Genomic DNA, 11,967 nt, shown 5'->3' on the forward strand with positions numbered 1-11,967 from the left:
GTATACCTGGGAACGTGATTAACCCCCAAACTTAGGAAAAAACTCATTCAATTTCTTATTGATAATATGGATTGCTTTGCTTGGTCCCATTTAGATATGATAAGAGTTCCACCAAAAATAACAAGACACCGGCTAAGCCTCAACCCGAGGTTCAAACCGGTCAAGCAAAAAAGAAGGCCTCAATCCGAGGTGAAGCACGCGTTCATAAAGGACGAGGTAACCAAACTTCTTAAAATAGGGTCCACTCGGGAGGTAAAATACCCCGAATGGTTAGCCAACGTAGTTGTAGTTCTTAAAAAAGGAAACAAGCTTAGAATATGCGTAGATTACAAGGATTTGAACAAAGAATGCCATAAAGACTCTTTTTCACTGCCTAACATCGATCGTATGATCGATGCCACGACTGGCAATGAGATTCTAACTTTTCTCGAATCTTACTCCGGGTACAATCAAATTCAGATGAACCCGGAGGATCAGGAAAAGACCTCGTTTATCACTAAGTTTGGAACTTATCGTTACAATATAATGCCCTTAGGGCTAAAAAATGTAGGAGCTACATACCAACTCCTAGTTAACAAAATGTTCGAGGAACAGATAAGTAAATCGATGGAAGTTTTACATTGATGATATGTTGGTTAAGTCCCTACGCACAGAGGACCATTTAACTCATTTGCAGGAAACATTCAAAATCTTAAGGAAGTACAACATGAAGCTTAACCCGAAAAAATGTGCCTTTGGAGTCGGCTCGAGTAAGTTCCTCGGCTTCATGGTGTCGAATCGGGGCATCGAAATTAACCCCGACAAAATCAAGGCCATCGAGGATATCACAGTTGTGGATAGTGTGAAGTCCGTGCAAAGGCTAACAGGTCGAATAGCAGCCTTGGGTCGGTTCATTTCGAGCTTATCAGATCGAAGTCATAGGTTCTTTTCCTTGCTCAAAAAGAAAAAGGATTTCGCATGGACCCCGGAATGCCAACAAACCTTGGAAGAATTTAAGCGATACTTATCGAGCCCGCCTTTGCTTCACACCCCGAAGGTAGATGAAAAGCTTTACTTATATTTGGCAGTGTCCGAGATAGCGGTAAATGGCGTACTAGTTCGAGAAGAGTAAGGTACGCAATTCCCTGTTTATTATGTAAGCCGAACTCTAAGAGATGCTGAAAGTAGATACCCTCACTTAGAAAAATTAGCACTTGCATTGATAAGCGCATCTAGGAAGCTAAATCCATATTTTCAATGTCATCCCATATGTGTATTAACCACTTACCCCCTTCGAAATGTTTTGCATAAGCCCAAACTATCGGGCCGGTTGGCCAAATGGATCGTTGAACTTAGCGGGTATGATATCGAATATCAACCTCGAAAGTCCATCAAGTCTCAAATCCTAGCTAACTTTGTGGCCGATGTTACGCCAACCCTCGTACCCGAAGTGGAGAAAGAACTCCTGCTGAGATCGGGTACATCATCAGGCGTGTGGACCCTTTTCACGGACGGTGCCTCAAATGTAAAAGGGTCCAGGCTTGGCGTTGTATTAAAGCCACATACGGGTAGTACCATTAGGCAATCTATCAAAATTTCTAGGTTGACTAATAATGAGGCCAAGTATGAGGCCATGATTGCAGGTCTCGAGCTAGCTAAGAGCTTGGGAGCAGAAGTCATTGAAGCCAAGTGCGATTCACTATTGGTGGTAAATCAAGTAACAAAAGTTTTGAAGTTCGAGAGGATAGGATGCAACGATACTTGGATAAACTACATGTAACATTGCGTCGCTTCAAGGAATGGACTCTAGATCATGTGCCTCGAGAGAAAAATAGTGAGGCCTATGCACTTGCTAATCTGGGATCCTCGGTTGAAGAAGATGATATCGTCCTGGGGACTGTCATCCAGTTATCAAGGTCTATGGTTGAAGAGGTTCATGCCGAGATAAATTCAACAAGTTTGACTTGGGAATAGAGGAATAAGTATATCGACTATTTGAAAAATGGAAAACTCCCATCGGACCATAAAGAATCGAGGGCCCTACGAACCAAGGCTGCTAGGTTTGCATTAGATGAAGATGGAATATTGTACAGGAGAATGTTCGATGGGCCATTAGCGGTATGTCTAGGGCCGGGGTACACCGATTATATTCTTCGAGAAGTCCATGAAGGTACTTGTGGAAATCACTCCGGCGCCGAGTCCTTGATTTGTAAAATTATTAGAGCAGGGTATTACTGGGACAACATGGAAAAAGATTCTAAGGAATTTGTCAAAAAGTGTGATAAGTGCCAACGGATTGCACTGATGATCCATCAGCCCGGAGAACAACTCCACTCGGTCTTGTCCCTATGGCCTTTCATGTAATGGGGAATGGACATAGTCGGCCCTCTACCAACGGCTCCAGGTAAAGCTAAATTTATTTTGTTTATGACTGATTATTTTTCCAAATGGGTTGAAGCACAGGCCTTCGAGAAGGTCAGAGAAAAAAAGTGATTGACTTCATCTGGGACCACATCATATGCTAGTTCGGGATACTTGCCGAGATTGTATGTGACAATGGAAAGCAATTCATCGGCAGCAAAGTGACGGGGTTTCTCGAAGCACACAAGATAAATAGGATCTTATCAACACCATACCACCCAACTGGAAATGGACAGGCTGCGTCAACAAACAAAACCGTCATTCAAAACCTAAAGAAAAGGTTGGGCGATGCGAAGGGAAAATGGATAAAAGTTCTACCCGAGGTCCTCTAGGCATATCGAACAACACCGAAGTCTAGCATAGGGGCTACTCTGTTCTCTTTAGTATATGGCTCCGAGACCCTTATCCCTATTGAGGTCAGAGAAACTAGTGCCAGGTTTCAACATACATCGGAGGAGTCAAATCACGAGGCCATGAATACTAGCCTCGAGTTGTTAGATGAAAAATGAGAGGCAACACTTGTTCGGATGGCCGCGCAGAAGCAAGAATCAAGAGATACTATAATAGAAGAACCAACCTTCGACACTTTGGAATCGGGGACTTAGTCTATGGAAAGTCACCCTCAATACTCAAGACCCGAATGAAGGGAAACTGGTCCCGAATTGGGAAGGACCGTACCGAGTCCTCGGGGTTGTCGGTAAAGAATCTTACAAACTTAGCACAATGGAAGGTGAACAACTGCCAAACAATTGGAACGTATCATTACTCAAACGATACTATTGCTAAGGTATGACTTTCTCTTTTTGTCCATTTGAATTTGAAATTAACCCATTACAGGTGTTCGATCGAAGCTATCGAAAGCACCTTTTTACACGAAGGCCTTAGGTTTTAAAGCATGCGTTGCACTCTTTTTCCCTTAGATCGGATTTTATCCCAAATGGGTTTTACCGGCGAGGTTTTTAATGAGGCAAAAACTATGTGCTACCTAAGGAGAACTCAACAGTATCCAAAGCGTTTTTTCAATCAACCTCGAATACTGGGGGGCATCACCCTTAGAGGTTTTTTTTTTCGAGGAAAATACTTCACGCCAAAGAGGGCTTCAATAGGAGAACTTTGTAATGGGCCAAATGGTTAGATGAACAGTGTCCATATAGTATAGTCGAGCCCCGACGGCAAAACATGTACGCATGTATCAATTATTCAAAGAAGCATTCTTTCTATATCAAAACACTTTGTGTCTTAAAAGAAGTCTATTATCATACGAGCTCTACACTTATAATTTTGCGAGAAACGGACCAAGGGCCAGAATGCAAATACACTCCGAATACTCGGGGACTGTCATCGACAATAAACACATCCGAGTCATCAAAAACTCGAATTCATAAGACCTCAAAGAGGCATTTTGATAGTCTTAGTAGCATGCATGTCTCTTCATATGCTTAGATTTTTTATTACGTTATGTGGTTTTGCTCGCCTTAGGTATTGTATTCTCTGTTGCTATTATTTGGTACTACTTATCCTTTATCTCTCCTTTTTTTCCCTCTTACATCTTTCTTCATTACTTGCTTTCCTCTTCTTCTTCTTGCCCTTCCTGAGCCGAGGGTCTATTGGAAACAACCTCTCTACCTGCATTAGGTAGGGGTAAGGTCTGCGTACAGACTACCCTCCCAGACCTCTCATGTTGGGATCAAACTGGGTATGTTGTTGTTGTTGTTGTTCAAAGAGGCATCCCCTTGATATAAAGGCCAAGTCCATCATACTCGGGGACGAACCTTTTGAACAGTTCGAAAGGTTATCGAGAAACAAGTCCAAGTGATATACCAGAAGGCTACGGCCATATTAAAGACTACGGTCATATAAAAAGGCTACGGCCGAAATAATGCGGCTCGGAGACATCCGACTTCCACCATAAATTAAAGGCCTTCAAACACTTTGAAAAAACCGGTTAAATCAGGCTACCCTCAGCAAAAGCAAACGATAAAGGGCTTCGATAAAATTAGCCCTCGAATAATTTAAAGTCTTCGATAACATCAACCTTCAAAAAAACCTCAAGATGTATTAGATTAGGTTTACACAAACAAATTACAAATAAGGTTCCAATCCGTTGAACCTTCGAAAAACCCAACGGTTACAAAAAACACATGCTAAGGCGTATATAGATTTTCACTAAGTCTTTCAGCCAAAAAAGGGAAAAATTATAGCCGCTTTAGAGGCCGAATTGGCCCAACTTAAAGAGCCTAAGGGCCGACCTAAAAGAGCCTAAGGGCCGACCTAAAAGAGCCTAAGGGACGACCTAAAAGAGCCTACGGGCCGATATAAAAAAGCCTAAGGGCCAAAATATATAAGGTTCGAGACCTTGTTCTCACTCAACTCGGACTCAAGAGTCACGACATCCCGAGCTCGCATCAAATCAATTTAAGCTTAGCTCGAGGATTAACAAAAACCTTAAAAAGTATTATATTGATAAAAAAACTAAGGGTTTATTATGTTATGAGTCCAAGCCAATATTCGGACTGATCATTAGAGTTATACAATCAAATTTTTCACAAGTGAAGACGAAATGAAATTCAACACAAATCGAAGATGAAGCAAAGAGGTTCTTTATATTTATAAGAGATGTTTACAAAATATATTTACAATGCCCACGAGGGGCCCTTGCACAAAAACACAAAAATAAAATGAAGGAACCTAAATCTACTTCAAGGCCACATCCTCGGGAGCTGCATCTTCGGGAGCCACGTCTTTGGGAACCTCCTCCTCTGGGACTTCATCTTCATATCCTCCACTCTCGGAGCCACTAGCTGAATCCTTGTCATCAGAGAGCAAAGCAACAGCCTCTTCCTCCAAAGTCTTTGCTTTTTCAATATCAGCTGAGAGATCGAAGCCACGAGCGTGCACCTCCTCGAGGGTTTCTCTCTGGGACTGCTGCTTGGCGTGGTCAAGAGCACATGATAACTTAATTTCGGCCGCACCAGAGATCTCTTTTGCCCGAGTGTTAGCGGCTTCAGCGTCAGCTCGGTACGAAGATACCAATGACTTTGCATCAGATTTGGCCTTTGCAAGCTAATGATAGATTTAGCTTCGAGCTCCTCGATTTTACGGCTTCGGGCCAGGCTTTCCTCCTTTACATCTTGAAGCTGGCATTCAATTGAAGTTAGCTGCTCCCGAAGTGTATCTTTCATTGAGGCGAGACTGTCCATGTGTTGTTTCCACCCTAGGGTCTCAGCCTCTTTCATCTTGAGCTCCTCTCGATGCTGCTCTACTACCTCGCCCTTTTGCTGGGCCTGCAAAGTTGAAATGTTAGTTGCCAAATCAAGTAAATGCATAACAGACCCTCAAAGGCTATATTACCTTTTCAATAAACTCGGTCTATTCTCGACAAGCCTTTTCCAACTCGGCTCGGAGATCGCTGATCTCCCCCTCTTTTTTGGCGTAGAGTATCTTAAGTTTGTCCCTCTCTTCCATGAGCTTCTTTAGTTCGGCTTCACATCAGGCAAGATCGACCCGAGATTTGGTAAATGCTCGTCGGTGAAGCGATACGACCTTCTTACAAAGAAAAGGTGTTAGGCTTAGAGAAGTGAAAATTAAGTTCGAAGCGTAGTTATGAAGACAAAACTTACTTGTTTGAGAAGCTTTTCGGCCTCATCAAAAATAAATGAGGCGTCAGGATCAGGGCCATCTTTGATCCCCGCAAGGCACTCCCGAAAAATATCGCTCCCTTTATGGGCCGTTTCCATGCCAGGAGTCCTCATGGCCTGGGCATCTCGGAATTGCCCCTCGGAGAACAACGGGCCCTGCGGCGAATTATCCACATTAATTACGCCAAGTGATTCACTTGGGATGTTATCCTGTCTTTGAAGGGCCTTGGAATCGGGCCCCTCGATCTCACTCTCCAAATGACCTCCAAGACGAGGTGTTCTTTTGCTGCCCGATGGCTCGAGGACTTTGCTCGAACTCCCCTCGACGATTTCTTCAGTTCGAGAATGAACTGCATCAGCCACCATCGGTTCGACAATCTTCGAAGTGTCAGTGCTTCCTCTTTTCCGAACTACCAACAGGCAGTCATCATCTTCCCCCTCTTTATCCTCATCCCGAAGGCATTGGGCCGTTTCTAGAGACAGGACCACAGTATCGGCCTTAGGCTTTCGAGCCTTGCTTTTCTTTGGCTTTGGGGAATTTGCAGGCGACCCCCTCTTTCTTTTCTTTTCCTTGGAAGGCTTTGGGATCTCTTCTTCACCGGGCGGGGGCAGCCTCATAACAACGACGTCTCCGAGGCCTACATAAAGATAAAGTAAGTATTTTGCTAAGAAAAGTAAGTATGCAAACAAGAAGACTTACCATGGTTTTTAGCCTCCCATCGACCTTTGGCCAGGTCACGCCAATTGCGCTCTGCGTATGAAGAAGTAGAGGCCAGTTTTCGGACCCAACCCTCGAGGTCTGGGACCTCCAGGAAACCAAGTAACAGCTACACCATCCGAAAAGGATTAGGTCGAGAAAGATCAGGGAAAACGAAATATAAAGTCACTATCGATAAACTTGTACTTATGTTTCATGTTCCATTCCTCGGGTAATGGCATCCTCTCAGTAGGAATTGGGTCGGAGGTCCTGATTCAGACAAACCTTCTCATCCATCCTCGATCCTTATCCTCATTGATGCTGGAGAGGAGAGATTTCGTGGATCGGTATTACAGCTTTATCAGGCCACCTCGATAAAGACGATGGTTGTATAGCCTGATCAGATGGTCAAGGGTAAAAGGCATCCCCTCGACCTGACTTGAGAAGTATCTGATCAAATTGATGATGCGCCAGAATGAAGGATAGATCTAGCCAAGTGTCACCTAGTATTGTTGGCAAAAATCAAGAATAACTGGATCTATGGGACCCAGAGATGGATCTGTAGAACCCAGTGTGAATGGGTAGGTATACACGCTTAAGTACCCTGCCTTATGAGTGGTGATGTCTTCTTTAGGGGAAAGGATCGCCACATCTTTGTTATCCCGGTTGTAGTCCTCTTTCACCCGCTCGAGCTCACTTTCGGTTATCAAAAAGATGTATCGGGACATGGGATCACATCGGCCTGGTGTCGACACATGTTTATCAATCTTGAAATCAGATGTTATTTCGCACGACGGGGGAATACACTCCTCGACACGAGGTGGCACCATCGTTTTACTTCTGGCCGGTCGTGATGACGAAGAGGCTTTTTCTTTTTGAGGAATAGTTTTAGATGTTTTAGCCATGGCGGTTTGTAAATTTAAAAGAGGAGGAAGAGTAGATGCTATAGTGATAGAAAATTGAGAAGAAAGTGAACTCAAAGGAAGTTGAAAGAGCTAAAGAGATTTCAAGGATGATTTGAGAAGTAAAGTTTGCAAAATGGTAAAGCTGGCCTGTTTATAGAGGCCACTTAAGCGTGTTAGGGAAGCCGAATAGCCGACCATCAGTCGCTTCTAATTAACGACCTTGGAAACTGTGCAGACGCAACCTTTCAATCACTTCAGTCGCTGATATCACGAGATTGGCATCATGGTCGAGGCATCGAAGGGTTGAGAATCAAATCGTTTCTTATCATTTTATTCTAAGAAACGCGGGGACTATCTATATACAGTCAAAATCATATGCCTCCGATTTTGTAGGCTCGAGAAGTTGCATTAAGGACAAAAGTTTGATATAGACCAAACTCGAGCTCGAAGGTAGAATAAGAGGCTCGAAGACCTAAGTGCTCGAGGAACATCGGAGCCAAGTACGACCAACTCCGAGACAGTGCCATTATGAGTTTGTTACCGAAGGACAAGATTTCCGCCACGTCCCCAAGATCATGGGGTAAATTCAGCGATAGATTTGTACGAATCAGTACAAATCCATACTAGGCGGTTATACAGCTGTCCTAATAAGATTCTTTACTGTAAATGAAAATGTACCTTATGTAGGGCTTCCCCTATTATATAAAGGGGACCCCAATCATTTGTAAGAATCATCTAATCATTGGCAAAAAATATACTATCCTATTTTTCTCGCTCATTGTTCATCAGAATTGTCTTTTTGCTTTATTGTTCTTGCTTTGCTGTTCTTAATACCCATCTCGAGGTCACTGGGCTCGAGGTCGATACAGCTTAAGTAACACTGGTTTGATTCACTCATTTCTTTCATTTATACTTTATACTTCTTGATTATTAATTGGTATTGAACCAAATCACGTATCTTTAAAACCATAAATCAAATTTATTGTTACTCGTATTTTCGAGGTAAACACAAACGTTCAGTAGCTGCATGCAACACCAAAATATTATATGTACTTCCAGTGGCGAAGCTAGGAATTTTCTAAGGGTATTCAAATTTGAAAGAAGTGAAAAAAAATTCTCGACAAAGGGTGTTCAATATGTATTATATACCTCTAAAACGTAATATTTTACTTATATACACAGTGCAATTTTTTGACGAAGGGTGATCAGTTGACCACCCTTGTCACCATGTGGCTTCGCCACTTTGTACTTCCCTTCGCATATATATTGAGGATCCTCTACAATGATAGTAACATATATGAAGCTGAAAATCTAAGGTAGAAGTTACTGCTGGGCATTACATTTCATGAATTGTAATGTCATACATCACAAATATCATGCTAAATTTCAAAATTTTACAATATCTGATATTACAAGCCATAAGTTGATTTTTTGAAGACTCAAAATCTTAAGCTTATTGTTCACCTTGGTCCGGACAAAATGGAAGGCAATATTGAACTGATAGTGGCTTCCCTCTGTTGGTTGCCTACAACCTCAGGTAGGTTTGTGAAATTGTAATCCAAGTTGGATTCGACAGACACCAAACCTTCTAGCGCCTTGACGACCAATGTCATGGAAGGCCTCTTTGTGAAATCACCCTGTAGACACCATGCAACAATGTTCATCATTTCTGTCACTGCTTCTTTGTGGAGCTGCATATCCTCATTGTTTTTGTCAACCATATCCATAAGCTGCTTTTGTTCTGCTTTTCTCCTAAAAACACTAACCAAATGGACATCTTCTTCATCAGCCTGGGACCAATCCAAATTCTTTCTCCCACAGAGTAGTTCTAAGAGCACAATTCCAAAGGCATACACATCAACTTTCTCAGTGATTACTGAGCTCAACCATTCAGGAGCTAAATACCCTCGCGTTCCTCTCATTCTAGTTACCACTTTGCTTTTGTTTTTCTCAATCAGTTTCGACAACCCAAAATCAGATATCTTAGCATTGAAATTTTGATCTAGAAGGATGTTTTGTGGTTTGATGTCCAAATGAATTATCTTCTGGCTGCATTCGTCATGAAGATAAGCTAACCCTTTGGCAACATCTGATATTATCCTTCGCCTTGTATGCCATGTAAGCCCATTAGCTGGATTCTTATGAGAAATAAACCTATCTAATGACCCATTTACCATGTGCTCATAGATCAAAAGCCTGTGGTTCTTTTCGGCACAAAATCCAATGAGTTTTACTAAATTGACGTGGTGAATGCCACCGACTATCTTTACTTCTGTTAAGAATGAATCCTTTCCTTGAGCTACACAATCCAAATGCTTCACAGCTATTTTGGTGCCATTACTGAGTGTTCCTTCATATACAGATCCAAATCCTCCTTCCCCGAGCTTTCTGCTGAAATCTTCTGTAATTACTTTCAAGTCATTATAAGAGAATCGAGTTAGGATTCCTGGTAAGATTGTTGCTAGATCCACAAGATCCCCGGCCTTGCCGGTCAGCAACCTCCTTTTGAAAAGAGCAAACGACGTAGTGATACTTACAACTATTCCCACGAAAGCTGCAAGAGTAGATGCTACTATCACTTTCAGAGGTCTTGATTGCTTTCTTGGAGAAGAGATTGGTGATTGATACTGTGACTTTATGGAATTCTGCACCTTAAGAAAAACAGTCGTCTTATCTCTCCCTCCCCAGTTGTCCATAAAAGAAAAGACTTCATTCAGTAATAAGCAGTTTTTTCCTAGCGTTCCGGACCAAACAACAGCTTTGCAAGAACAGTTGCTCAGACATGCTATTTTGCAATCTTCCAACTTTGTTCCCTCGAACCATATGCTTGAACTTGGTTTAAAGTTAGCCTCAAATGCAAAATATGTGGTTTCTTTGAGCTCTATTAGACTATGATCTTGCAAAGAGTTGCAAGAAATGGATGTTAGCTGTGAGCATCCAAGATCTGGATTCCTATTTATTGGCCTGAAAAAGTTTCCTTCTACCGGACAATTACATTGCTTATCATTTGTACAAATGCTATATCTTCCACACACTATTGGATACCCACAGTTCCCTAAATTTGGAGACAGAACCTCAGATAACTCTATCCAATCAAAGCCATTCAACTGGTATACCCTTATATGTCCATCAGGCCCAAGCTTTATAAGTTGGGTTTCTGATGTATAAGGGTCTTGTAGAGCAGTGAGGGTTCTACCGTCAAAATCGTAATAAGGGCTACCTTGAGCATCATACTGATTTGAAGCTACATAATACTGAGGTGGGTCAGTATCTATGGAAGCCACCAGACTTCCATTAAGAACAGTAAAAGAAAAAGAATGATTTGTTAAAGGAATGGTTGCTGTAAGCTTCTGCCCAGAAACCAACTTCTGCCCTGGAAGCAAACAGTCTGTTGGATGATCAAAAGATTGCCAAATTGCGCGTTTTCTCGTATCAAAGAGCACGATATTCCCTCTTTCTGTCAAGTTTAAGCCTGAAATAGATTTGCCAGTAGTATTAGTGGACCAAACAAGAGTGCCATCAGAGTCTGCCAAGACCAAATTGCCATCTCGGCCTAGTTGCAACGTTGCATTGGGTTTGACTGGATGGTTCCGATTAGCAGACCAAACTAACTGGGGAGAATTTATGATATCATTCTGCCTGTCTCTGTTGTCGAACAAGAGGATACCAAGAAAGCATTCTGTGGTATTGTGATTGCAGCAGAAGCCACAAAGGAATTGTGGGCCGGCATTTCTTCGCAAAAGTATGGGTGTCACACCATACAAGTCGCCGGTGGTGGAGGTGGAATTTACAAAAAGAGGTGGCCTGTTGATCCATAAAGAGGAAAGTCCAGCGGTAGAATTTATATTCCCTGAAGATTGGGATATAGCAAACTCAGACAAACAGAAAATGAAGAGAAGGATAAGAAAATATTGTCTCTGCTTTGCTATCATTGCTACTCCCTTAACTTAATGCTTGTTGTTGTGCATTTTTTTGGATATGATCTTCTTATTATGTATAGTTAAAGAAAGAAAAAGAAAATCATACAGAATTCCAAAGTGATATCTGTAATTGTAATTTGCTCCAAGAAATTAAACAACTAGTACTATAATAAAATTCCTAAATCTTTGTCAGTCTTTGCCCAGTCAATACGGAGAGGGCGCTCAAATTTTGTTGACTTGTACACTCTTTCCGGCAGCTCAGTGTTGACTTAGTATAATATAACAAATGACTTCTTATTTCATTTACTAAACTTTGAAACCCTCATGCTCCAGATATGGCTATTACAAGTAATGCATGATTATGGTTATTAATTAAAATAAACTTTTCACCCATTCAGCCTCTAATT

At 41.9% G+C, this 11,967-nt stretch overlaps 1 protein-coding gene across 1 annotated transcript; it reads right to left on the reverse strand.

The window, feature by feature from the left end:
• Positions 1-8,967: 8,967 nt before the first annotated feature.
• On the reverse strand, positions 8,968-11,685 carry LOC104242284 (G-type lectin S-receptor-like serine/threonine-protein kinase SD2-5). The gene has a single exon (XM_009797317.1). It carries the CDS (start codon positions 11,570-11,572, stop codon positions 9,101-9,103), a length of 2,472 nt encoding a protein of 823 aa, XP_009795619.1. The 5' UTR covers positions 11,573-11,685; the 3' UTR covers positions 8,968-9,100.
• Between the last annotated feature and the right edge of the window lie 282 nt (positions 11,686-11,967).

Source organism: Nicotiana sylvestris, chromosome 7 (genome assembly GCF_000393655.2).
Source record: "Nicotiana sylvestris chromosome 7, ASM39365v2, whole genome shotgun sequence".
Classification (NCBI taxonomy): domain Eukaryota; kingdom Viridiplantae; phylum Streptophyta; class Magnoliopsida; order Solanales; family Solanaceae; genus Nicotiana; species Nicotiana sylvestris.

Coding starts and splice junctions, on each gene's coding strand:
- LOC104242284 (XM_009797317.1), bottom strand. CDS start 11,572: ATGATAGCAAAGCAGAGACAATATTTTCTTATCCTTCTCTTCATTTTC.